Below are 27,480 nucleotides of genomic sequence, written 5' to 3'. Positions count from 1 at the left end.
TGTTGCAGACGGCTCTATCAGGGATGGTCAGATTAATTGCAGTTTTCTATAAAAAAAAATTGTCTTATCTATCTGTGTATTAGATTTTTGTTTGTTTAGGGGGATTAAATCAAATCTTTATAGCTTTATGGGTGGTGGTTGAGATGGTTTGAGGATTATTCTCCCCTCCTAGATCTGTCTCCACACCTGTCATGCTATACTGACGCAAACAAATGAGAGGACGGAACTGGCCTGGAAAAAATAAACAAGGCCACAAGGGACAAGCTGTGGGAGAAGTACAAAGAGCTACGAGCCAAGGCCAAAAATAGTGGTGAGACAGACAGCTGGGAGGAAGAGAAACTTTTACCGCATTGTAACTCCAAACTTCACCAGAAAAAATTTAAAGCAATCAGGCACGGCTTACATCCCCCCGAATCCGTTCTTCTTGCTAAAGCTTAGAAATACTTCCTACAACTGTTTTTATAACGTTTAATTATGGTAAAGCATAATAAAGCATCTCTGTGTCTCTTCAATACCATTCTTATTGGTGCAATGGTTATTGCAAATGCTAAAAAGCTATGGTGTTGGGTACTGAATGAAGATGAGGGAAATGCACATAGCGTCACCAGCTGCTAAAAGTTCATTTTTACTATTTAAATGTGTTACAAAAAGAACTGCATTAATTACTACCAAATAAGTAGGCAGTATTAGTCTATAAACCTGTATCTGTTGGAAACAGCTAGTATACTGTATGTATAGGTTGACAAATTGCACTTGGAGAAATGCGATTTTTGTTTTGTTTTTAACCTTGTTCTTTAGTTTAAGGAAGCAAGCCAACTACTGGGCTCACCTTTCTTCAGATTTTTGTGGCCAGTTATATTCAGGAATAGTAATAAGCTACGTTCAAGGACCATTGCATCTGTGTGGTTTTACTTCTCAGGTCTGCAGGATATACATCTACACTACTACGTTTTGGTTTAAAACTAATATCTTTTGCTACGTTTAGTCCACACTACTCCGGCGTTTCTAATCCCCTAAAACAGAGATATTTGAAAACATTACTGCCCCGCCTTTTGGTTTGAAAATGACAATGCACGCAAGTCAGGCTTATCAGTTAAGTAGGCTTATATAGCGTTCAGTACCAGTTCCACCTTGCCGTTGGTCTTATTGGTCTTGTTGGTGTTGTTGTTTCTCCAAAGTATTTGCAACTTATACATCCACTATTTTCAACCATAGTAACTTCAGACAATTTGCTTCCTGTTTACACCGGCACGCACATGCCCAGTGTATGCGAATGTTCATGTGATATGTTCTGCTACATTTTTGTCTCAAAACGGTGCTTAAAAATGAAAAAGTAGCATAGTAGTGTAGACAGTAGCAAATGCTAGACTCATACACAAGTAGAGGAAATAGAGTTTGTGTGGTTCTGGTTTTTCTCTAAAACACTTTTATTTTATACAGGAGAACTGTGTGGAAGGATCTGCTGCTGACTGTTAGACAGACAGATACGCATTGCTTTACATTAGGCCTATATTCAGTTAGTTCTCTCCATAGGTCTTTGTCTTGTGTACTCTCTTTCTCACTCTGGTAAAACATAGCTAATACTTGAACTACTTGTTAATACTTAGCCAATGAACTGTGTTTACACCTGGTCATGATGGCAGGTCAAATGGTGGTCAAGCAAAGGAAATGGCAAGGGTCTATCCCAGGTCATTACCATTTGATGGTCCAGCCAGTTGTGTCCCCATACCCCATGTTTAAAAAAAATCCCAAATGCTCAAGAGAAATAAACATGTTTGCATTAAGGTAGTGCATTCCATATTAAAAGCTTTACAAAATATTAATTAGGAATCAGAAACCCATCTACACAAGACAGGGTGTGTTGGTATGATAATTTAACCAAGTATCCTGTAGGCCTATCATAAATACATGTCTGGCATTTGTAACAAAGCAGATCGCTTTAAAATCGGTGGAAAATTCATCGAGAAATGATTACATTAATGATAGATAGACCTCCTGCGACACATGCATTAGGACCAGCAGCGACACGTATCTAGCCGCAAGACAGTTGTGGCCATAGAGTTGATACTGTGTGAACCATGTTGTGAACGCTAGTAACCTCACTGACGTCCCCTTTCCCCCAAGCACGCGCCACCTCCAGTGCTCCAATCGCTGACAGAAAAAGTCCTGACGTCATTCAGTAGCTTCCGGGCTGGCAGCACTGGCCCGGTGATTTTCAGATTCACCAAATTTTATACACGTTTTGTAACAGACTAGCAGTCGTGATTTATAACCAAATACACCCTGTTAATAGATTAAATAAATATAATGTCAGAGCTTTGGTTAAAAGGATAAAGAGACTTAATCCAACCCCCCAGCGACTCAGGCGTAGCGGTTGAGAAAAGAGGTGAGAATGTGTTGCCGTGTGAACGCTTTGCAGATGTTGATGAGATGGACCGATTGTTAGCGAGCGGTTTGCGCAGCAGCGCGGCACATCGTGTTTAATGTGCCATACATTTGTGTACAACACGAGGCGTGTGCCTCCTTTTTATTAGTTACCGAATGTTAATAAATAGACTGATTTGACTACATTAGCAACAGCGGGCCAACAGCAGCTAACGTTCCAGTGGTTAGCTGAAGCCCTAGCTAAATGCTAGCTACCCCGCATTGCAAGCTGCTAGCGCGTCTTTGAGCTGTCCTCTAGCTGCTAATCTTCATGCTGTTAGCATGTAACGTTAGCTTCAGAGATAGTCACTGCGCAGTGAAAAATGTCCTTTTAGCTGATTTAAAATGAATACTATCTCCTTTCCCGGTTAAGCATTGATAGTGTCACACACATACACACACACACACTGTATCCAGGTGTGTGTGTGTGAGACACCATGTGTTATCATAACAACGTGTTATCTTGATAGCAAATATCTAAGATGGAAACACAACACTGTCGATACCACACCGCATCTAGTGCTGTACATAGGAACAACACAGATACAATACGATAACAGGTTTAAATAAAAGTCCAAAGTAAAAGAAGAATACACATTATATGATAGAATGAAAGGCAACGCATTATCTGATTCAACAATGTGACGATAGCCCAAAAGATAGGATGGAGAAACGGCGTGATGATCACCAGATTGAAATCTAGAGGGTAAGGTTTGTAATGGGGCATCATCCTGTTGTGCTGTGATGCCCACACAGATAATGCCCCCGTGGATAAAACAGATTTAGTATAAACCCGATAGCTAGATAACGGTCATTTTAGGTTGATGGGCTGAAGAATGTACTACTGGAATACTGCCATACAGAAACACTAATCTGTGGTGTTATCTCTAGTGTTAAGTACGTTGGCGGGAAACTCAGTCTTCTCCATTGTTGAACACTGAGTGCTTTACATACCAAACCATAATTTATCCTTTATGCATCATCTGTTTATGCGTGTAATACTGTTGTTGTTTTTTTAAATCACAATATGCATGTGGGCCTACTGTCATCTTTGCGGCATCAATACAAACCTGCATAGATGGGCTGGCATCACAACTAAGGTGATATCATCATCATGAAGTCTTGACTGTACGTGGTACGTGGTTGGTTATTAAAAACTGTGTTACATGCTAATTAGTTTCTTTACTTTTTTATGACATCGAAGGTCGGCTTGTTGGTATAGTTATCAGGAGCAGGTGTGTCTGCTTTATTCAAAGTAAATAATGAGTAGCGTTAAAGAGAAACGGAGTACGATTTCATCCTGAAGTGCCTTTGACTTTATTGTGTCTTTGCTGTGCCCAAATGTAGAGTTGTCCGTTGGTTGTGGTATGGGAGTTGTTGCAAAACAGGTGAGACATGTTCAACCTTTACCTGTCCTGAACGGTTTGAGACGGTTTATTCAATGTGTATCTAGACAGGCAATTGCAGTTATAAATAAAACCTTAGAGACAAATCAAATTGGCTTCTTTTACCTAGCAGCACAACAGTTTCATAATAGCTACGGGCAGAGGTACCAATTGTACTCCCTTTTGAAATTAGAATTTTTTTTCTTTCTGAGGATAGAAGTCATGAGGAAGTTTAACATCCTTGTGCAGTGCACACTAGGTATGGGCCAGAATGAGATTCTGACGGTATGATAACCTTCAGCTAAATTATTTTTGTTTAAGTTTAGTTTTTCAGTCCTTACTGAGCAGAAGCGTGGAGTGCAGTGCAGGTGACCAGTTAGCTTAGTTGGACACTAAGGACTAACACTCTAACTACAGTTACCTGTCGGCGCTGTAGCTTCTTAGAAGGAAGAATATTTGTCTAAATAAAAGCATCCTTAAATGTTCTTGAATGTGTTGCCTAAACACGTAGAGATTATGTGTGGGTTGTTTCTTGAAGCTTGTGTTTGCATTAGGCCAGGAACAGTCCAACTCATGGGTCAGTGTTAGATTTTTCCCAGTACTGTTATATTAGCTAGCCAGGTTGTGCTGACCTCCCTTGTGACCTCTAGACGGCTCATTCTAAGATGCACAATGAATCACTGCTGCTAGTTCTAGCATGTTCAGGCTCAGTGGCGACAGGGCTGCACCTCAAATTACACTAGTACTAGCTGAGCTCCGGGTGGCCGTTGGAGTTGATCCAAAGGTTTTTGTGTTAAATCCAAACAAATGAGAGCAGGAACAAGTATAAAAACATGCTATAATACTGGATTTGAAAACATTATTGTACCTCGTGGTATGAGTTGCAAACTAGTGGTAAGTCATAAAGAAAGAGATAGTTCCTGAAAGTTAGAGCAGTAAATCTTCCCATATGAGGGGCAATTATTTTTATTCTGTTAGTCTATCAACTAATTAACTGATCATTTTAGAATGCACTATTATAATGTTAAGTGTTGGAACGTCATGCAGAATCCGTGCAACAGGGCCAGCAGATCTGGTGAAATTGTGCTGACTGAGAGCCAACCTAACAATAGGCAGAGATGGTCCTCAGACGAGCTCGGATTTATTTACCAGGGACACGTATTTGCTGCTGCTCGATATTTCCAAATGTGCTGATACTGCTTTTATCCCAGCAGTACTTTCTACAATGTCATGTTGTGCCTCTCTGTTGCAGGTCTGGTTGCCTTGCTGCACAAAAAGAGCCACCGCCTGCCACCGTCAGCCACAGCAGCAAGTCAGAATCCTGAAACAGCAGTGACGAGTGCAGTTCATCATTGCTTGTCTGGTGTGATTCATCTCCAGCCCCGACTTCATCCTCAAAGATGAAGTTGAAGGAGGATATGAATCCCCTGCTGCTGCAGGTCTTCCACTCTGTGGTCTGGGTCTACTCTGTCATTACCTTCATACCCTGGTACTTCTTCTCCGGAGCTGGCACCAACTTGGAACGGGCTCGGCGGATCAAGGCACGCTCAGTTAGTGGACACCCAGCAGGGCCTTACCGGGCCATCAACAGCCAGGAGAAGCTGGTGGCATGGCTGCACCCTAGGGTGGACACCCTGGACAAAGTGTTTGAATACGCAGCGAGTCGGTTTCCACAGAGAGACTGTCTGGGCACCAGGGAGGTGCTCAATGAGGAGGATGAGCCCCAGCCTAACGGCAAGGTCTTCAAGAAGGTGAGAGACACTGACCTGTTCCGGTTACCCTTACACACATGCAGTAGATTGTCCATCACCCTCATTATTCTTTCAAATGTTCAGTCTGTTGGATATATTGCAAGTAGGGCTGCCCCCTCTTAGTGGATATTTTGTTTTGATCTCTGATTTTTTTCATACGTTTTTCATGCTGAATGACTTATTTCCAAGAGACGTATGAGCACATCTTTGGTATACACAAGATCTTAAGTGGGGCTTTTGCAGGATTCAAGAGAGAAACGTAGTTTTACAAAGCTGTCAAATAGGTCAACTAATGGATTCCTTGATGAAGTCATGTGAGTGTTAGTCGACTAAGAATTTGTTAAATCTAGGACAGACTTTAGTCAAGTTAGTGGGTGGTACTCTTGAATGATGGCGCCTCACGGAAATTAACCTGTACGATTACACGCATTCTTCTTTTTGACCGAATACATAAATGTTGATTTAATGCGGAAATATTGTAGTGTTCACTATTGGTGCTTTCACAAAATATTTACACAATGAGAGTTTAGATCAATAATCATCAATAGTGTGGATATAATGACTAAGTGGGTATAGGCAAATAACAAAACAGCTAAAGGTAAGTTCAGAAAATGACATGTAGCCTTTATAACCAGGAAAAGACAACACTTATGTCAAATTAATTGAATTGATATTCAAAATTTAAGACGATATCCAGCTTCATATATCGATGTCGATATAATATTGATATATTGCCTAGCCCTATTTCTATGTTTTGTTAAATGGTGAATCTTTTTATCCTGCACATATAACAGTTTAATGGAGTCCCGTGGGGTGGGGAGGGAGGGATCGCCACGGGGTTTATTGTTTTGTTTTGGTATCGTCTTGTTGTCCTGCTGTCTTTTGTGGTTGGTGTTTTTCTGCCTGGTAAAAAGGCAAATAATAATAAAAAGTGGTGGGTGGTATCACTCATCTCTTGTAAAATGAGAACTGTAAGTATTTGGTGAATCTGTGGGATTGTAGAAGGCTCGCTTGTGAGAGATTGACGGCGCAGTCTGCCACTGTGCCCTGTGTGAGGAACGTGGGTGGAGGAGCAGCTGAGTTACTGGTGCTTTCTCTCACAGCCGAGAGCCTCCTCATTAACACCTGCAAGGCTGCAAAAGCCCTGTAGATGGCGCTGACTGACTGCCTATGAAGGATGCTGTTGTACTGGTAACAAACATCAGACCTCTTAGAATCAATGGTGTCAGTATTGCACATTACCTTTTTATATCGCAAAGCAGATGTATGGTGCTCACATTGATTTTATCAGCGTTGCTACCATGGGTATTAGGTCCCTTTTAAATTATGTGAACATTCTGTACTTATGTCATATTGACTATAACTGCTCCTGAAAAGATGCTCTAAAGCTTCCCAGGCCTGTAGAATGTATGTGCTGCATACATCGGTTGTTATGTTTGGTGTAAGTGCTTTCATGTGGATTTTGTTTTATTTTGGATTTAGTACCTTTTCTTTTATTGTCCATAGTTTTCATGTGGATTTGTCATTTTATCATCCTGTTTATGATGTATGTTAATGTTGTGTGTGATGTCTTTAAGCTAGCGGGACCTGGAATTACCTCTTGGGATCAATAAAATATCTATCAATCTATCCAGTATGTGGAAATAATCCTGAATATTGTATATAACCTTTTGCAGGTAATTCTAGGAAACTATAACTGGCTGTCGTACGAGGAAACCTACAAGGCAGCGAGGTGTTTTGGTAGCGGTCTGGCAGCGCTTGGCCAGAAACCTCAGTGTAAAATCGCCATCTTCTGTGAAACTAGAGCAGAGTGGGTCGTGGCAGCACAAGCCTGCTTTATGTACAATTTTCCACGTGAGTGACAGAAAGACAAATGTGTGTGCATTTAGACAACCGTGGGCCCACTGTAAAGCACTTGAGAATGACTGACCAACTTCACTGGTTTGAATTTGACAGTTGTGACCCTGTACGTCACTCTTGGACCTACGGCCATCGCCCACGGCTTGAACGAGACCGGGATCACGCACATCATCACAAGTAAAGACCTGCTTCAGAGCCGTCTCAAGGTACCTGCTTTGCTGTCATCATCTGTCTCCACAGACTGATCTCATGAAATGACGTATGTATGACACGGCAATTTGTATGCCGTTATCGGCGTGTTATCAAGACGCATACTCACTTTTTACCGTGTTTATTAACGCCTCCATTGACTTACATTAACTTGCAATTGCATGTGAATGTACTCCATAGCGAGTAGTATGAAACGGCGAAAAGCCACACAGGGAGTTAGGTTGGGGTGGCGGATGGGTAAAACACAGGACTTTCATCCAGTAGAGCGGGGATCGTGCCCACGTGTGGCGTTTTCTTAAAGCCAACCCTGTTGTTCTTTTCCTAAACTCGTAGCTTTGTTATTGCAGTAACACAGCAAGACGGCGCCAAGTGGCGTATATGTGGACGCCCACTGTTTACGGTGTAGTCATACACGCGGATAGCTCAAAATGCATACAGATAACACGCCACTTGGCTTAAGAAAGTCGGCGTGTATGTTTACACGAAGTCATGATGCCACGTTGGTCTCCATGATGGTATCTGTTTTAAACAAGGCTGTGCACTTAAAATTCACTAATAGGAATATTATTAGGGCTTGATAAGCTTAGTTTTATTTGCATAATTACTAGAGCCCGACCCATGCATTGGCGGGCCGATATTAGGCATTTCCCAAACTATCGGTATTGGCATTTATAAAGGCCGATTTAAAAAATATATATATTTATATATATATAAATAAGTTTTAAATATTATTCATCAGAATCATTTAATGACAAATAAATGATTCTGATAAATATAAAAAATAAAACAGACGGTCAACCATGTTATGAGTGTCGGTGTTGCATTGTTTGTCCACCAGAGGGCGCTCTACAACGTCTCTGGTGGCAACAATCTTTTTTTGGGGGGGGGGGTTATTGTGTTTTTGTTCAAAGGACATTAAGTTTCATATCTTAAATTTGTTTTATACATTTTATTTATCAGAACTTTAATATATTTTGATGTTCCTCTTAACTGTTGTGACAATAAAACAAATTATTATCATATTATTTTAGTGAGTACAACTACAAATAACTAATGTTAAGAAGATCTACGTGTTGTCTGTATGTTTCTTTTAACGGGTTTCTGTATTTAAAAAAAATATCGGAATATCGGACTTTTAAATAACCAAATATTTGTATGGGTATCTGCCTTAAAAATCCTTTATTGGTCAGGTTCTAATAATTACTTTTTCCTCTCACTCGCTCTTCTCCCTCCCTCTTACATCCAACTCCATGTCCCAGGCCATACTGTGTGATGTGCCGAGGCTGCAGTACATCATCATAGTAGACAATAAACCCACAAGCTGGCCAGACATCCCCAGAGGCATCATGGTCTACAACATGGACGCTGTGAAGGAGATGGGATCCAAGCCTGACAATTGTGAGTTGTGTGCATTGGGATTAAAAAGTTTTTTGTTTTTTCTTCATAATTTTGTTGGGGCAAAGGAAGTACGCTGATGGAGGCTTAATACAAAGCCAACACCCTGATGTGTAATTGGAGTGATGTGCTGTGCATGACAGAGTCAACAAGAGGACAATCACCACTTTTCAACTACCCTGTGCCACAATGACTTCGGTCGACTTTTTAGAAAATAAAAGGGCGGAACAGAAATTTGAAAGTTTGTACTGCCAACAATTGCTTGAGTCATTTTTTATAATTTATGTATAAATTTAAAATGTATTTATTTGATCAAGAACACATTAAAACCTTTTTAAAAGTAGTTATAATTGCAAATAAAACACACAATATAAATGGGGAACGTTTTCTAAATTAATTGTAGCCAAGTTTCCTTCATAATCACATAGAAATCAACATACATAACTATTTCTATAATTTAAACCATGTATGAGTTGACAATTAATTGAAAGGGGGTATCAGGCTAAAAAGATAACTGACTGCCGGATTGGAGTAAATATAAGGATTTGCTGCTTAACATTTTTTTATATTGGACGGACGCCCACCCCGTCAGCTCATCCAGATGCCCCCCACGTTGTTTTTACGGTCATATGCTTATGCGGTGCGCAAAACAACAGGTAGGTGATTAGACGCTGAAGCTGTATAATGGCATGAAAACCCTGACGTTTAGGTTGGTATGTGTGATCCGTTTCCTCTCTAACCGTCACGTCTCTGCTCTTCTGTCTCTGCAGTAGCAGTAGACCGCAGACAGCCAGAGCCCTCGGACATTGCGGTCATCATGTACACCAGCGGCTCCACTGGCATCCCCAAGGGTGTCATGATCTCCCATGGCAACATCATTGCTGGCATCACTGGCATGGCTGAGCGAATCCCTAACCTCAAGTATGTCAAATATCAGAGTCACTTCCTCTTTGTGTTCTGCAACTCTCCAAATCAACAAAATATCTCTGTCTCTTCCTCCTCTCTCTCTGTACTGCTTCTGAAACACTATCACATCTTTCATTGTATACTTAATTACCAACACCTCACTATGTTCTCTTCTGTGTCTGTTGTGGAAATTAACCTGCTATTATTTCTGTGCTGGCAGTGAAACAGACACCTATATTGGCTACCTGCCGTTGGCCCACGTTTTAGAGCTCAGCGCTGAAATGGTGTGCATCTCTCATGGCTGTCGCATCGGGTACTCCTCCCCTCAGACTCTAGCCGACCAGGTCAGTGTGTCGAAACACACACACACACACACACACACACACACACACACCACACACACACACACACACACACACACCACACACACACACACAACACACCACACACACCACACACACACACACACACACACACACAAATAGGTTGGAGCTCCCTTATCAAAACATCTCTGGATCCTAGCAGAAACCTAGCCAAACTCCTATCCTGTGTTGCTGTTTTTTTACTCTGGCTCCACATTAAGAATCTATTTATTTAGATGCTTATGGTCACTTTTAAAGCGCCCAAATTATGCTCAATTTCAGGTTCATAATTGTATATTTCTGCAGATCCTGTTTTCACCCTGTGTGTTTAGGTCTCTGTTTTAGCTACAGAGTGAGACATCTCACTTCTTTCCTATCTTTGTTGGGAGTCACACATGCGGAGTAGCTAGGTAAGATCACATCAGCTAGATAACTCTTTCTCCAACTTTGGTCTGTACAAAGCAGGATTAGCTGGGAGACTTCTTCTAAACGAGGGGAAATACCTGCAAAACAGGGACATGGAAGCAGTTCTTTTGGAGATTATGGTGAACTAGTGTGTGTTGTAGCTGTGTTGTGCCATTGAGAACGAGCTAGCATGCTAACGCTTGCATGCTATGGTAGCTACCTCATCTCGGCTAGTGACGTAGAAAGCCGTGCAGTTTTTTAACAGCTCAGAAGGCAGAGGACATTCAGAAAGCGTATCTCAATCAAGACAGCATGGGTGGGTTTGAGCATGTAAGTTTGTATGTTGTGGAAGCACCAGAGACACAAAATAACAACCCCAAATCCTAGAAAAATGGATTTTCTTTTTTTAATTTTATGGGCACTTTAAAGTTCTGTGTGGTCAGTAGGTCTCTGACAGTTGACAGATTGTTTTCTTTTATTTTCACAGTCTACAAAGATAAAGAAGGGCAGTAAAGGGGATACCAGTGTGCTGAAACCTACTCTCATGGCTGCTGTACCAGTAAGTCTTTTTGTCACTACACAAACTCATTTCTCCAATTTCATTATTAATATAGCTTGTAACTAACATGATTTATCAGGCCTTCAAATAAAGTTAATAACAAGTAACAGCCACAGAGTGTAGACTGAAAATGTCTAAAGTGTTACTGAGAGTTGCCTCGCCTGGTGTGTGTAGGAGATCATGGACCGAATCTACAAGAATGTGATGACCAAAGTGGATAAAATGAGCAAACTCCAAAAGACGTTGTTTGTGCTGGCTTACAACTACAAGATGGAGCAGATCTCCAAAGGCTACAGCACGCCTCTCTGTGACAGGTAAAACACCTTTTATATTCCCGAATACAGGAGCTGAGACATCTGCTTCTCCTGTGATACACGAGCAAACATCAACCTCCATTACTACATTGCTAATCATAGCCTTGTGGGAATTCTTGTTAACATGGAGTCTCTACAAAAGGCATGAATCATTGCATAATATTGATTAGGAGATGGTGTTTACACAGGGCATTCTTCAGTGGATCCTACGCAATATATTAACTTTGGAAAAGGTTGAATGGCTCTTTCAGTCAGTGTTTTATTTTGTATTTGTTTTGGTTTTAACAAACTTTACTAATGCCGTAAGGGAAATGAATTGAAAAACAATCCTTCCCAAATAGTTTTTTGTTGGAGTCACTCATCATCTCCATACTGTGGGTTGTTGTTGTTTTCGTTCCGCCTCCTCCCCCACAGGCTGGTGTTCAAACGAGTGCGTGCGCTCTTGGGAGGGAACATACGGGTGCTGCTGTCTGGCGGTGCGCCTCTCTCCGCTGCCACGCAGCGCTTCATGAACATCTGCCTGTGCTGCCCTGTGGGGCAGGGCTACGGCCTGACGGAGACCTGTGGAGCTGGCACCATCAGTGAGAGTAAGAGAGGGCATTTCATGTGAAACAGCTGTAGTTTTTGCCACCCTTTGGGAAATTGTGAGACAGGCAAATTAAAAATATGAACTAACTTGGTTTGTGGTTTTTACCTCCATTTAACAGGAGTCTTTTTTTTTTTTTCCTCTTTCTTCAGTGTGGGACTACAGCACAGGACGCGTTGGTGCTCCATTGGTTTGTTCAGAGATCACGCTGAAAGACTGGGAGGAGGGTGAGTCAAATGGCAAACACCCAACTTTATCAAAGCCAGCAAACGCATTGATACTCTAATCCGGTCTGTGCTCCTTCAGGTTCTTACTACAGCACAGACAAGCCCAACCCACGGGGGGAGATTTTAATTGGTGGCCCCAATGTAACAATGGGTTACTACAGAAATGAGGGCAGGAACTGTGAGGACTTTTTTGTGGACGAGCACGGCCAGAGATGGTTCTGTACCGGAGACATCGGAGAGGTCCACACTGACGGATGCCTTAAGATCATCGGTAAGAGATCCACAAACTGGTGCACGTGTGTGCTGAACACGTGTTACCTATTCGGATTGTGACGCGTGTTCTCCTCCAACAGATCGGAAAAAGGACCTGGTGAAATTGCAAGCAGGCGAGTACGTCTCTCTAGGAAAAGTGGAGGCTGTTTTGAAGAACTGCCCTCTCGTAGACAACATCTGTGCCTATGCTAACAGGTAAAATGGCACGCACCTCTTAATCTGTTTCTTCCAGACCTTTTTTGGTTAAGATTATTTTTTGGCTTTTTGGCCTTTATTGATAAGATAGACAAACCTGGGCCTCTACGCTGCAGGACTGAGCCTTAGAACAGGGGTCTTCAACGTTTTCCAGGCCAAGGACCCCCAAACTGATGGCGAGATGAGCGGGGACCCCCTAATTATATATATTGTATAAAATTGTGTTATATCAAACTGGTCCTATAGTGCCATGTGTGCATTGATGACTGAAAGACATCTTCTGCCTCCATTTATCTGTTTACTACAGTGTGTTGAATTCATGTTAATGTGTATTTAAAGACATTTCAATTAGTGGAAAAAATTGCAGGGGGGGGGGGAATATAAAAGTCTAATCAACCAAAACTTTCGCGACCCCCATGCAGTACCTCCGCGGACCCCCTAGGGGTCACGGACCCCCTGTTGAAGACCCCTGCCTTAGAACATGGCTCAGGAAGCCCCTCAAGTTTCTTTTTTTAAATGCAAGCTCACCAAGCAAAGCAACATTTCAGCTAGTGTCTGTTTTTTTAAATATTTTCCTGCCTCTATTTTTTCTTTTACTCTCTCCCTTACGGTGAAACAACTAAATTTGCGGACTCTTTTGTACTCATTTTTCAGCGACCAGTCATATGTGATCAGCTTTGTGGTGCCTAACCAAAAGCAGCTAATGGCGCTGGCGGAGCAGTTGCATGTGAGGGGCACATGGGAGGAGATGTGCAACAACTCGCAGATCGAGAAAGAGGCCCTACGCATCATTACTGAGGCTGCGCTCTCAGGTAGGAAAAAAAAAGCCTTTTTATCATTTTAGGCAATTTTATTCATTCTGCATACGCCCTCAGACAAAATGTCTGATAAAAGCCTTCTCAGCCAAACCAAAGTGGTGGTACTCTATGTCTGGAGCTGTAACTATTCCAAATTTCACTGGACAATTAATTGTCTCAGAAATAATTGCCATTAAAAATACAATTGTCTCTTTCAGTCAAATTTTTTAAAAGAAATTGTATTTATTGCTTAAATGTATATAAAATTCACAATTACTATCAACAGTTATAAACGTAGCAAGTAATTACAGTGATTAGACAATTATATAATCATTCTTGCTGGCCTATCTCTGTCATAACTTGACAGTTCAGACTTGCACCATAACACTGGATTTGTCACAATCTGACCCGTGATTTTCGCTCTCTCCCCAACCAGCGAAAATGGAGCGATTTGAGATCCCTAAGAAGATCCGTCTGAGCGCTGAGCCCTGGACACCAGAGACCGGGTTGGTCACTGACGCATTCAAACTGAAACGCAAGGAGCTCAAAACACACTACCAGGAAGACATTGAGAGAATGTATGGAGGAAAATAACCCATACAAACACACTCCAAACAACACCTACACATATATACTTGCGCACATACACAAGGAGCTCAGAAGCCACTACCGGGAACACTTGGGAGAGGAGTTCTACTTTAGATACAAATAAAACAAAAACACACACACACACACCACACACACACACACACACACACACACACACACACACACACACACACACACACACCACAACACACACACACACACACACACACACACACACACACACACACACACACACACACCACACACACACACACACACACACACACACACACACACACACACCCCATCTCATGCAACCTCCTCCTTGGCTTCCCTGCGTCCAGCTTTGATCAAAACAAGGCGACAAAACTCTTGAATCCGTGCTCTCTGACAAGACCAGACGGTCCCTCGCAGATAAGTGAACCAGCTGGACGTGCACAGTGCGACACACTCATCTGGCCCTTTGATGGATTTAGCCCGTTGTGTTGCTGTGGCAACCGAGGCCGCACACAAAGTCGGACGCCCGCGTGACTCATAGTGAATCAAAATGTCAGGCTATATGTATATCTGGATCAATGTCAACGTTTCGTCTGTGTTGCTTCTCCTTCTCTCGCTCTCTGGAGCCTTCCACCAGCTCAGCATAGTCGTGGACTTGTAGTGCAGATACCTGGCAGGAAGATTTGGGTAGCCTGAGCCTGATAGGAGGGAACCCTGCTGGGCTTTCAGGTTGGAATCTATGCGGGGATCTCTATTGTCTCAATGTTATGAGTGTTTTGTGTGCGTGCGTAATCTGTTTTGCAAAGCAATGAGAGATTGAGCATCAAGATGTTTTTACTTTTACCCACAGTTATTTCATTTTTCATTCATTTTTTCTTTATCCTCCTGTTTTTTTATTGCCAATTTGTTTACGCTAAATGTACTTTAACAAGCTTTGTTTACAAGTGTTGGTTTTTTTTTGTATTTCCCTACCCTGTGAAAGCTGTCCATTTGGGACCTTTTTTTTTCCCATTCCTACTCTTAGCCTCCGCAGCCTCATTGTTTTCATATGTTAGCGGCCCCTGGATGCCTCCCAGCCTGTGTCTTATTGGTTGTTTTGTTGGTTCATTGATATACTGTAGCCCTGGCCACATCTGCCACGTATTCCTCAAGTCATGACCAATGCACCGTATGGATGTCTCCAAGGGAACTTAGCCCATTGTAAAATAAAAAAATAGTTACATTAGTTAGCCTTTGATTGGTTGCTCTCCCAGTTACATTTTGGTGCAACTATACATGTTATCCTTTTTTCGCCATAGGTCTAGTTATTGTTTTTCTTTTTTACTTATGAATATGATACAAAATGAATGTGCAATATCTATACACACATTTTAAACTAAATTTTGGAGGAAAGAAAGAAAAGAAAGAGCGCGCCTACAGCAGCCCCTCCATAGTGTTTGAATGTTAAGGACTGTTACTCATATTGGAAAACCTGTAGGAACACAAGCATAGGAATAAAGAAGAGGATGGTAGAGAGACACTGACAGGGAAGTCTAGATGTTTTGAACGTACTGTGCTTTTAAATAAGACTGTAAAGTGAAAATTGAATATTTTGCATTGTAAAATTTGCATGATAAAAAGTGTGCAACAGTACCAAAGCACTTGAATATATATTTGAAAGAGAAGTGAGAGGACTGCGCTCCAGTCGAACAACTAAAGAAATTCCTTATGATGCACTCCTTATTTAATTGAGAGTATACAACATAAACTCGCCAACCTCATAGAGTGCAGGTAACATTTCTGTATCTTCAAATTGGTTTATGTGTATGCCACTGTATGTGCAATGTATATAAAAAGGGTCTTTGATTCTGTCAACTGATATTTGTTAAAAAAATATATATATATAACATGCATTAATTGCTTTAGGTTTTTAGTTTGGAGATATTTCCTATGAATGGCATCAGTATGAGTGACACCCTTGCTTCAGTCAGTCTGTCTTCCCACAGCTGCCCTCAAATTTTGCTTAGCTTGTACTGAAATCATTTAGCATTAATAAAAAGGCATAATCAGGTACTCTTACTTCTTCTCTTATCAGATGTATACTAGCTCCACACAGAAGGCTTATTTTAGTACCTACAAGTATTTGACAGTACTATCATGATGAGGTGGGAAGCCGTTCCTTCCGTTTCTTTTTATACCAGTTCTCTTTGCTGCTTTTCCTCTGCCTAGCTAGAGGCAGCTAGTTGCCTTCTGACACACATGAGCTGTCTTCAGGGGGTCTTAAGAATGTGAACGATCCCCACATTTTGCTGATAGCACAGAATGCCGTGTCCTGCGACGTCAGTTTGAACTAACAAGACATGAACTTGAATCAATGATTCAAATTCATTAATAATACAATTATTGTACAGGTGTAAATTCTCCTGTTAACCTATTTAATAGTCTTTGTTAATAACCACATTTTGGGGTCTACTCCTTGATTTGTGTGGTTAAGTGGCCAAGCTATTGCAAGTGTCTCCTTCCTTATTTATTTGTGATTTGGCCTTGAAAATGATGTAATGAAATAAAGAAACTGTGTTGTAATTACTGCTTGTGTGTGTGTAAATGCGTCCGTGTGTTTTCAACACCTGGACGCCCGCCATCTGTGAGGAACACCGTGTGATCACGATCAACAGCTTGATTAGAATCATCCTGGAACCAGAGTTTCTATGGCAACAAAGGCCAGTGTGACTTTGAATGTGTGTGTTTGAGTCAATGTGGTCAATCAGAGCTAGTAAACAAAGGATTTTTTTTCTTTCTTTCAAGGCTTCAGACGTGTAAATCACTTGATTTATTAAAAAGAAGAGGCTTGGCTTCCTGCGCCATGTACACCTGCTGTCCTGCCCCCAAATGCGTCTGAATAAGTCAGAGTCCAGCATTTAAGCAGTGTCTGCTTTTCATAATGAATAATTATTTATGGATATATTAGGCCCTGGTCATACACCAGTGTTTTGATATCAGCAATAGGGCAAATAACTATTATTCTCAGAGGTGTCATAAGTATTCACATTCAATACTAAGGTAGAAGTACACATACTAGGGTTTAATAAGACTTCTGTTGATGTTGCGCCACAGGGGCCTACAGTGCACTACCCCCATTATGAGTTCCCCCAGCCTGCCTTTTGGTCCCCCAGTGGCTAGACATGGTGATAGGTGTAAACCGAGCCCTGGGTATCCTGCTCTGCCTTTGAGAAAATGAAACTCAGATGGGCTGATTTAGAATCTTGCCCCTTTTGAGGTCATAAGGGGCAATATTACCACCCCTTTCTCTGATTTGCCCATCCAGAGAAATTGGCCCTCTCATGAGAGAGAGAGACATCAGGGTTTTCACACAAGCAAAGTGGCAGTTGGCCACACCCCCAGCCTCCACCTGTTCTGTTAACTAGTAACCTGGATGCCAGACAAATTTTGTTCCACCCACAACATTCAAGGTCGGGAATTTGACTAGAATCTGTGTATGACAACGTTGGGGTAGTTAACTAGTGGATTAGTGGACTAATTGTCTCAGCTGTAATCAGCTATTGTTCTTTGATTCATTCGACTTGTCATAATTTCCTTCACAGTTTTAAGGTTTGAGGCAATGTAAGTTTTGATGAAATAATGGGTACAAATGAATTTGAAAATGTTGTATATGTTCTATATAAGTTACATAGTGCAGAGCTTACAAAGCTCACAATGCCAAATAAAAACTGCCCGGGGCTTGTTATACACATTACAATGTATTTTAAGCTATAATACACATTTCACACCTGGGCTTTCTCTATCCTACAGTACAATTAACCCTCATGTTGTCCTTGGGTACTTTCCTATATCAATGTTCTTTTTAATTACCCAAAATAACATAATTGATTCCACTTAATGCTCTTTGGCAAGTCCAAATCTCTACTTTCATTATTTTTTGGGGCGTCTTATTCAGTTTATAGCATTTGAAAAACAAACTGAAGTGGTTTTGAAATAGTATTGAGTAAAAGTTGACATATTCCAGTCTGTGATTATCCATCAACATACATTCCTTTAATTTTAGTCAAAATAATTCCTAATTTCTGCTTCTCTTACTCAAACATTAGGTATAATTTCCTATAAATGAGGTTTATTGACCACAAATTCCCCAAAAATTGTAAAACTAAAGTTAATAAGTTAGTGTTACGTAGTGTTGAAAACGTCAAAAAACATTGAAAAAAAGAGTCAAAAGGGTTGAAAAAAAGGACAAAACATTAGAAAAAGTTTTAAAAAAACATTGATAAAAAGCATAGATTTTCAGATGTTGACGGGAAGACAACACAAGGGTTAAACCACCTTTTAATCCCCATGCCACTAGGGCACCATTGTGTGGAATAAAGTTATTTAACACAAGGCTCAACATATCTGATTAGTCTCATTATCCTGTATAAGCTGAGATTTTCTCATAATTTTGTACCTTTTCTCACAGAATTTAAATCTCTATTGAAGAAAAGTATTACAGTTGTGGAAACTGTAGAGCTTTTCTACTTGACTAAACCTAATTGTAAATGTACGGCTTCTTATACCCTTTTTGTCTATATAATGATTCTGAAATTTCTTCACTTGTATTGCTTTATATGTCTTTTTTTATTTTTAAAGCAAAATTCAAGAACTTTTTTGTAACTTAAAATAATTTTTCCAAAATCGTTTCAGTGGTTCATCAACTGGTAACAGGGGGAACGGCACTTCTGCATTCGCTTTGCGGCTCTCTGCTGTCCTTGAGTGCCAAGAAAGGCGCCTTAAATAAAATGTATTATTATTATTATTATTATTATTATTATTATTATTATAACTGCACTATGCAAGCCTGCCAACTCTGGTAGCAGATCTGTGGTTCCATTGACACATAATGGGACAATTCTGCTCCCCACCTGTAGGAGGACCAAAGCTGGGAAAGTTCTCTAGTGTTACTTTAAGTTTGTACACTTGCTGTTCAAGTGTTATTATTGTTTACCTGATTCTCGGTATACTGCATTTTGTCAATAAAAAAAAAAAAAAACACAAAACCCAAAGAGAAGGCTCAACATCTCGAGAGTTTAAATACACTCCTGCAGTCACATTGTACTACATGAGTACAATGTGACTGCAGCCATCACCTTCACGCAGTAGCCTATCACATGATCCTACGAACACATAATATGTGTCTAATTACCATAGAAACAAAAACCAAAACCACAACAACCGGTCACATTTAGTCATACGAATACCACAAAGCATTCAAAAACACAAATAACACAAATTCACCAAGCCACCAACATGCCACCGCTCACACACAAGGGCACAGCGGACACACAACAACACAACAGCAGCAGCAGCTATCAAAAGCAAGCAGTGGTAGCTAGTACTAGCCTTAGCCTGTAATCATTTTACTACATTTCAGAAACATCCAGCAAACTTACCACAACCTGCTCATCATCTGAAGAAAAAGTCCGTCCATCTTCCTTTTATTAACTTTACATTTAAAACTAGAAAGGAGTTTGAACTAACGTTAGCCTACTGCTACAGTTGTGTGATGCTAGCTAGCTAGCAAGTTTTGCTTCTCGGCCACCGTATGTTAACTGGTCCCAAAAATGCCCACGAGGCCCGTCTGTAAAAGAAAACGCCCAACAGGGCAAACTCGTAATTTGATTGGCTAGAGAATATGACAATCAACAACATAGTCCCTATTTGTTCAAACAGCAGAGTGATTCACTCGCATTTCTCAAGGCCTCAGAGTAGCTTTTTCACCCGGAGACAACACAGAGCGGAAATCTGATTGGATAAAAGCTTGAATTTATGAGATGCACTGGCAGCCGCACAACCGAGGGAGAGAGGAACAACACAATTGCGGGAGTAAACTGTAGGGACGGACTTTGTAAAATACATGTGAAATTAATAAATATATAATATATATTAGAAATATATAGTTGTCAATGTTGTATTCCAATCAAAGCCATCAGGGCCAGCAAGGCCGTCTCTGCTGTCCAAGAGAATTCTGATGATATCTTGGACAACAACAGACCAAAGCTATCTGAGAGAACATGGGTAAGCTACTTAAAGTCCTGCATGTTTTTTCTGTCTGTGCTGCTTTTGCATTTTATTATAAATAAAACAGCTATAAGACCACAGAGAGATGAGTGATTCTTCTCACCCCGCCTCTCCTCTTGATTCCCTCCATCCAACCCTATGGGACCGGAGAGTGCGTCAGAGGCATAAAGCTTCCTTCATTAGCCCACTGATTCTGACGCAGACACACACAGTGTCTCTCTATACCACAAAAACAACAACAACAACAGCACCAAGCAGCCAGAAACTAAGGGACATCTTCCATTTTGTATTAATGTGGTGTGTGTGTGTGTGTGTGTGTGTGTGTGTGTGTGTGTGTGTGTGTGTGTGTGTGGTCTTGGCTTGTCTTTGCTCTCTGACACTTTATCCTGCCTGTTTCTGTCTCCTACCGTCTCCTATTTCTCCCTGGTCTCTCTCTCGTTCACTGCTTGCTCCCTCTTCCTGTCTACTTATGACTCAGAAGTGCGCAAAAACTTTTATCTGTGTTTGTGCTTGGTGCTCACACACTGTGAGCCAATAAGCCATATTGGAGTTTACCCAAGGATGAGCAGAGCTGGAATCGGAGCTGCCTCATTACTAGTGGGTGGGTGGGTGGTAGCTGGAGAAAACGGAGAATAATTACATCGGAGGCTGAAAGATGGTGGCACAGCGAGGACTGCGACTGAGATGTGACACTTGACTGTTAAAATGACACTCAGGTGCAGTAGGGATAGGCTTGATTAGAGATATGACGTTTGGGTGAGCTGCCCTCCTCTTTCTGCTGCCCTTTCTTTAAAAACCAAAAAACTACACGCCACTTTTGTGTGTAAAGTAGCTCCCATAAATGCATTAATGTATTGTTTTTGCCTTAACCCCTTAAACCTATTAAACCTCATTGTCATGGCCGTCATTACACTCTCATATTGTGTGATAAAGCCACTGATCAAACACGCAGCACCTCCATATAAATTGAAACCCATATTAAAAGGCACCCAAAGATACCAAATATGTAGTGTTGAAATACAGTAAAAGGGAAAATACATTGTCTAATGTACTAATGCAGTGTTGTATTTCAGTATTTTATAACAGCAATTTAGCAACAGAACAGGCAGATACAAAAACAAAAATGTTCTAATGAGTCTAAAGCTACTTAGGCGAGCATTTAAGGAGTGCCACTTCACCCAATTGGAAATAAATGTGATGAAGTCTACTTTTGTGGTTGACTGTCTTTTCCCATATCGTGCGCACTCATGCTGATTTTGTTTTTGGTCAAAACTGACTTTTGGCTGTGCTCGGTAACACTGGCTGCACCATGCCGGGCACACGCCCCATCTCAGCTCAGCTGGGTCATCATGATGTGAGGGCCAATGTGGAGGTGGGGAAACGTGTCAGGTCTGGCAATGAGCTCTAGCAGAGTGTGAGCGTTTGATGTGTGTGTGTGTGTGTGTGTGTGTGTGTGTGTGTGTGTGTGTGGTGTGTGTGTGTGTGTGTGTGTGTGGTGGTGTGTGTGTTAGGTGTGTGTGGTTGGAAGGAGGTGGGGTGGAGAGGCAGAGGGAGAGGCAACCAATATGTCTGGGCGATGACTCACCGATGCTGGGTATTTATAGCATCAGGAGGGAGGGTGCTGTGGATGTGGAGGAGCGAGGGGGCAAGCGGTTTGGGAGGCAGCCAGAACAGCATCATCGCAGCGCCGTCAGGGAGTGGTGGAGGGAGAGACAGAGACCGCAGAGATGAAGCACCAGAGAAGAAAAGGGGGAGAGGTGGAGAAAGGAAAGAGAGGGACGGTGGGAGGGACAAAGCAGAGAAGAAGGTTGAAAAACAGGCAAAGTGGAGGAGGGGAGGGGTGGAAGGGTGGACGAATGAGACCGAACATAATGGAAACATGAGAAGATGAAGTGAACTGAAGAAAAGGAGGCGAAACAAAAATAGAACATCATTCACATTAGAAATAGCACTCTTGAAAAAAAAATCTCACGTTTACAAAAAAAAACAACCTTGCGTGGCGTGCCGCACGGCAGAGACAACGGGACGTTTGGGCGTGCATAAGAATTGGACATATTGGGTTTGGTATGATAACGAATATACAGTATCTCAATCTGTGCTGTTATGTGACTAATATTTTCACACATTTGCCAAAACACACACTTCCCTGCAGCCTCACATTGAGATAATGGCCAGATAGAGTCATGCAGAGGAGGACAGAAGAGGTGGCAGACTTTAATGAAAATAAAAATCCCTCCCAGTTGCCTAGGCACTGTACATCTCAAGTAACAAATAAAGCTGTTACATGCACAGCCAAGTAAGGAGACAAAAAAAAAAAAAATCCAATTAGAGAAGAAAAAAATGACTCTTTGAAGCTTCAAAACACATGAATGTAATAATGACAATTTGTATAATTTTTGCTGCAAATGTGTGCATTACTGCTGGTCTATTCAGTTTCTTTTTCTGCCCTCTTCTTTGACAAGATTTCTTGATGAAAAAACACATCCTGCCTCTGCCTCTGATGACGTCAGCCAGTGCGTCACACTGCATCCCTCACCATAGACACTAACATAATCCGTGCATGTGTGCTCATATACACAAGGATACACGCACGCATGCGCACGCACACACACACACACTCCGTCGGTTCGTTGAAAAGGGATGAGTCAGAACACCAAGGTGAACACTCGCAGACGTTGATATGTACAGGGTTAAAAAATCAGGGGGGTGGAGGGTAAAAATAATGAGCAAAATGGAGATTTTGACAGGTTAGTGGGATGCAGAGTGAAAAAAAGGAGCTGAAACTGAAGATAAGTTTAGGAAAGACAGAAAGTAGTGCTACAAAGTGGGGAACGGTTGGTAATACGACAAGAGAGACCAAGAATCGGGTTTGGGATGGTGGAGGCGAGATGTGAGTGAAATAGTGACTTTAATGTAGGGAAGTTGGTATGTAAAAATGAGCTCAAGAGTAGAACTCAATGACAAATTGCTCCGGCACCCTAGGGGTTAAGGAGGGGCACTTTTGTTATTATTTGTTGTTCCCAATCTGTCTCTCTCTTCATTTCCTGTCATCTGACCACTGTCTAATCTAATAAAGGCACAACATGTCCAAAGAATATCTATAAAAAATTGAGAGTTGACAGTATTTATACTGTACACTAGATGTAAATAAGAGTTAAAGGAATTTTCTTTCTTACCGGGAGTTAGATGAGAAGATCAATAGCACCCATATGTGTGCGCTAAATATGTAGCTAGCTGGAGCTTATGGCACCACCAACACTTTGCCTAGATCGGGCCGTCCCTCCAAACTGGATGCCCGAGCCAGGAGGACATTGATCAGGGAAGCTACCAAGAGGCCACTGGCAACTTTGAAGGACTCACAAGCTTTTATTGGTCGGTCTGTGCATGTGACAACAATCTCACAAGCTCCACACAGAGCTGGCCTGTATGGGTGGCAAGAAAGAAGCCTCTTCTGAAAAAGGGCCACACAGAGGCTCGTTTGCACTTAGCAATGAAACATATAGGCAAGGTTCTAATGCCATGTGGAAAAAGGTTTTATATTCAGATGAGACCGAGTTTGAACTTTTTAGACTGAATTGCAAGCGTTATGTTTGGCAAAAACCAAACACAGCACACCACCCAAAACACACCATACCTACTGTGAAGCACGGTGGTGGCAACATTATGTTGAGGGGGTATGTTACGACCTGGCCCGTTGTAATGATGGGCGTAACAGAAAAAGGATGAAGGTGGAGGAACCAATTCAAAAAAGGAGACGAGGTTATGAAAAAAAAAAAGATTTTTAATTAACACAATAGCAAAACACCAAACACAAAGAGAGCTAATGGGTGCTGCCTATATAAACAAAGATTTTCCAAACAAAACTAAAAGAGCACAGCACCCATTAGCTTGCTAAATTATAACACATGTAGAATATAACCAAAAACAAAGACTTTAAGCACAACAGGCTCTAACTAGGAACTCTTACTAGTTTTTAACAATAGCTTTTAACACAACAACTTTTTAACAAAAACAACTTTTTACAGCTTAGCTAAGGTGACTGCATGGCAGACTGATCCTTTCATTCAGCCACACTGATGAATCCAAGAGCACTTTTGAACTCTCACTGGGCTGATTGAAGGAAGTTGATTGGTAGGATCCCCAGCAGCCGCGCCAATCAACATCAAGGCCTGGAACCGGGAAGTGGGCGGAGCCATCACACAGGCCAATCCTCTCCGGGCAACCACACAGACAAATTTGAATACACAAACACTGGCAGCCTAAACTAACCTAAAAGGCCAGGGGCCATAACAGGGTGTTTCTCTGCAGCAGGGACTGGGCAATTGGTCACCACTGAAGGGAAAATGGGGACTGCCAAGTACACTGAAATTCTTGAGGAAAACCTGCGGCCCTCTGCTAGACAGCTGAACTAGGGCAGGTGGTTCACCTTCCAGCACAACAACGACCCTAAACACACCACCAAAAAAAACTATGCAGTGGCTCAAGGATAAGAAGGTAAACGTCCTTGAGTGGCCAAGTCAGAGCTCAGACCTAAATCCAATTGAAAATCTGTGGATGGACTTGAAGACAGCAGTCAATTACCGCTCACCACAAAATTTGACTAAACTTGAACAATTCTGCGAGGAAAAATATTCCCAAATCTAAGTGCACAAGGCTACTGGAGACATATCCAAACAGACTGATGGCGGTAATTAAAGCAATTTGGAGGCTCTACCAAGTATTAAATCATGGGACTGATGACTTTTCTAACTCTGTTACCCTAGTTTTATTTTCTTATTATGTTTCAGAATGATTGCCTTTTTATGTTAGTTGAATGTTGTTATGCATAATGTGTAAATGAAGCTGGAACATTTATTTTAATTTTTAATTGGTTTTGATTTCCGGCTGTAAGACAAAAAAAGTAACTGTTTCAAACGGGTATGATGAGTTTATATAGGCACTGTTTACTGGGATGTCCTGTTTGTTCTCGTGTGCCTGTTTGAAATTTAAAAAAATGCTTATTAAGTTGCATGGACAATAGTTACTGCCCACGGCTAAGAAACCAGTAAAACCACAGCTTGTTCATTTTGTTTTTGTATGACCGAACAAACGGGATATAATGTGTCAGTAGTGAGCTTTAGAAGGCCTGGTACAGTAGGCAGATTTTGGAAAGAACCCAGCTAGCTTTCCCCTTTGTTACCACTCTTTAAGTCAAGCTAAGCTAAGCTAACCGGTTGATGGCTCCAGCTACTGTACATATTTACCATACAAAAAGAGAGGTATCAATCTCTTCATCTGACATAGAGACTCGGCTGGTGAACTCAGTCTCATTAATGGAGATATTTAGCCCTCTCCCGCAGGATTTCTGCTGCATTCCTGTAGCATTACGTAGACATGTGCCCTTTTCAAAAAGGTTAAGCTTGTATAGATCCACCTTCATTCCTTTGATGCACTCCTCTCTCCTCCCTGTTGCTCAATACAGCACTCTTCATCCTTCTTTCTGCCCCTCTGTCCTAATGGCTCAAACAACATATTGCAGCCCTAATCACCCCCATCTCTGTTCCCTGGCTGAAACCACCTGCCTCCCGGACCATGCTTTAACCACAGTAATTGGCAGAAGGGAAGGGGTGAGCCAGATGGGTACAACAGAGGAGAAAAGTAATGAATGCATGCCACTAAGAAAATGTCTAGCTTAAGAAAGGAAGTGACCATTGGAGGAGATTAGGAGACCAACAGGTGGGAGGAGACGATGGTGGAAGAGCAGCTTCATACGAAAGGCAGTGAGGCAGCGTCACTATGGAGACGTTGGTTGAAAAGGTGAGCCATGACAACGGGCGTGCCGTTCTCTCCCCGCCTCAGGATGGTGTGACGAGGGTGAAGAGGTGAGGAGGAGGAAAGCAAACAAAGGAGCGGGGGAAGAACAATCACAATGTGGCCCTGACGCCTTTCTCTCTCTTTGATAATGATCATCCTCTCTTTTCTTTTCACACGCCTTTATGTGACAGAATCATGTTTGAATTGTGTACCATTCAAGAAGAAATTCAGGATTGAAACGATGGAGTGTTTTTTAGCTCTTTCTTTATCTTGGCTGGTTGAATCATTGGTCCTTGAGTTGATAGAGCATAAAAGCAAGAATCTGAAAACACTCAAAAGATCAAAAAGACACAAGATACAGCTTTATGAGCTTGCTTGAGTGTGTGTGTGTGTTTATCTTTGCAGTTGGGTCTCAGAGAGCACATGCATGTGAACACATGGGCGTGTGCTTTCATGGCACTGTGACGCACACGAGCCGTTGTTGAGCTGATATCATTCTCTCCCCGCTGCTTTGATTGACATGTGGATAAACAGCAGCAGTTTCCCAATTGCCTGCTGTGGGGATTAGAGACTGGTGGAGGAGGAGGAGGAAAAGGAGGAGGAAGGTACATATGGTGTTAGATATTTACAATGATCAAGCAGACAAAACAATACAGATGTTCGTTGGGTGGTGTGGGAAAGAAAGTTAAAAAAATGTAATCGGACATGCAAATTTGGATGTAATTGAAAATGTTCAAACCACACACTGAAACAATTGCACCCAATGTTAGTTGGCTCAATGTCCTGTATACACTACCACTGTGTAACCGACACAGTATGTCAGAGCAAGACAGCTTGATTGAAGATTAAGAGAGACAGGAGAGAGTTAAATCATCTAATGTGAGCAGGAAACAAAACCAATGAGAGAGTGTGGCACTAAGGACTGTCAATCTAATTACTGTGATTTCCCCTCTCTTCCCTGCTGTAATCCTCATTAATAAATAGAGGGGAAGGGTGAGAGTAAAGGGACACAGCGGTCTCAATCACTAGAATTATTCCTCTTGTTTTTAATGTAATGAACCGTGCGGGTCTGTTTGGAACGATGCACACTGACAGCACATCACTTAGTGAGGAATCACCGATTCAGCCGGTGAATCTTCCACCAGCAAGAACCTTCTGGGATTTCATTTAAAAAAAACAAAAAAAATAACTCTGAATCCTCATAGTGCTCAAGGGGCTGATATGCCTTACACAACAACAGATAAAAAAAAAAACAGATAGAGAGAAGTTTGGATAAGCTAAGATTCCACACAAAGATGGATTTTAATAGCATCAGCCTAATTCTATTTTATTAATCAAAATGTGAACCTTAATTGGTGAGGTGCCACCCAAAGAGAGACCATTTTTATAGGAATTTGTTGTTTTGCAG

The 27,480-nt window shown here is 41.6% G+C and overlaps 1 protein-coding gene and 1 long non-coding RNA gene across 3 annotated transcripts in view; one reads left to right on the top strand and one right to left on the bottom strand.

Moving 5' to 3' along the window:
• LOC116698807 (uncharacterized) overlaps nt 1-24,718 on the bottom strand; it is a 32,861-nt gene extending 8,143 nt beyond the window's left edge. The window contains exons 1-2 of one of the 2 annotated variants that reach the window (XR_004334304.1): nt 24,706-24,718; nt 5,720-5,794 (exon numbers count right to left, since the gene is read on the bottom strand). This is a non-coding gene — a long non-coding RNA (uncharacterized LOC116698807). Of the gene's footprint in view, nt 1-5,719; nt 5,809-24,705 lie in introns of those variants that run through there. The other variant, XR_004334303.1, reaches the window with a different exon arrangement.
• On the top strand, nt 2,172-14,424 carry acsl3b (acyl-CoA synthetase long chain family member 3b). Its single transcript, XM_032530954.1, has 16 exons — nt 2,172-2,386; nt 5,062-5,093; nt 5,150-5,560; nt 7,237-7,414; nt 7,517-7,626; nt 8,890-9,028; nt 9,796-9,946; nt 10,152-10,275; nt 11,186-11,257; nt 11,432-11,571; nt 11,986-12,158; nt 12,310-12,384; nt 12,464-12,655; nt 12,738-12,852; nt 13,507-13,664; nt 14,086-14,424. The coding sequence occupies exons 3-16, from the start codon at nt 5,210-5,212 to the stop codon at nt 14,241-14,243; spliced, it is 2,136 nt and encodes a 711-aa protein (XP_032386845.1). The 5' UTR covers nt 2,172-2,386; nt 5,062-5,093; nt 5,150-5,209; the 3' UTR covers nt 14,244-14,424.
• Nucleotides 24,719-27,480: the final 2,762 nt, after the last annotated feature.

The sequence above is a fragment of the Etheostoma spectabile genome, chromosome 12 (genome assembly GCF_008692095.1).
Source record: "Etheostoma spectabile isolate EspeVRDwgs_2016 chromosome 12, UIUC_Espe_1.0, whole genome shotgun sequence".
Taxonomy (NCBI): Eukaryota; Metazoa; Chordata; class Actinopteri; order Perciformes; family Percidae; genus Etheostoma; species Etheostoma spectabile.
This window is presented reverse-complemented; position numbering and strand designations above follow the sequence as displayed.

Excerpts from the sequence above, each read along its gene's own strand:
- acsl3b (XM_032530954.1), top strand. The coding sequence starts at position 5,210 with ATGAAGTTGAAGGAGGATATGAATCCCCTGCTGCTGCAGGTCTTCCAC. Across the intron at positions 10,276-11,185 it reads CTCAGACTCTAGCCGACCAG|TCTACAAAGATAAAGAAGGG; the intron begins GTCAGTGTGTCG and ends TTATTTTCACAG. Across the intron at positions 12,656-12,737 it reads CGGATGCCTTAAGATCATCG|ATCGGAAAAAGGACCTGGTG; the intron begins GTAAGAGATCCA and ends CTCCTCCAACAG.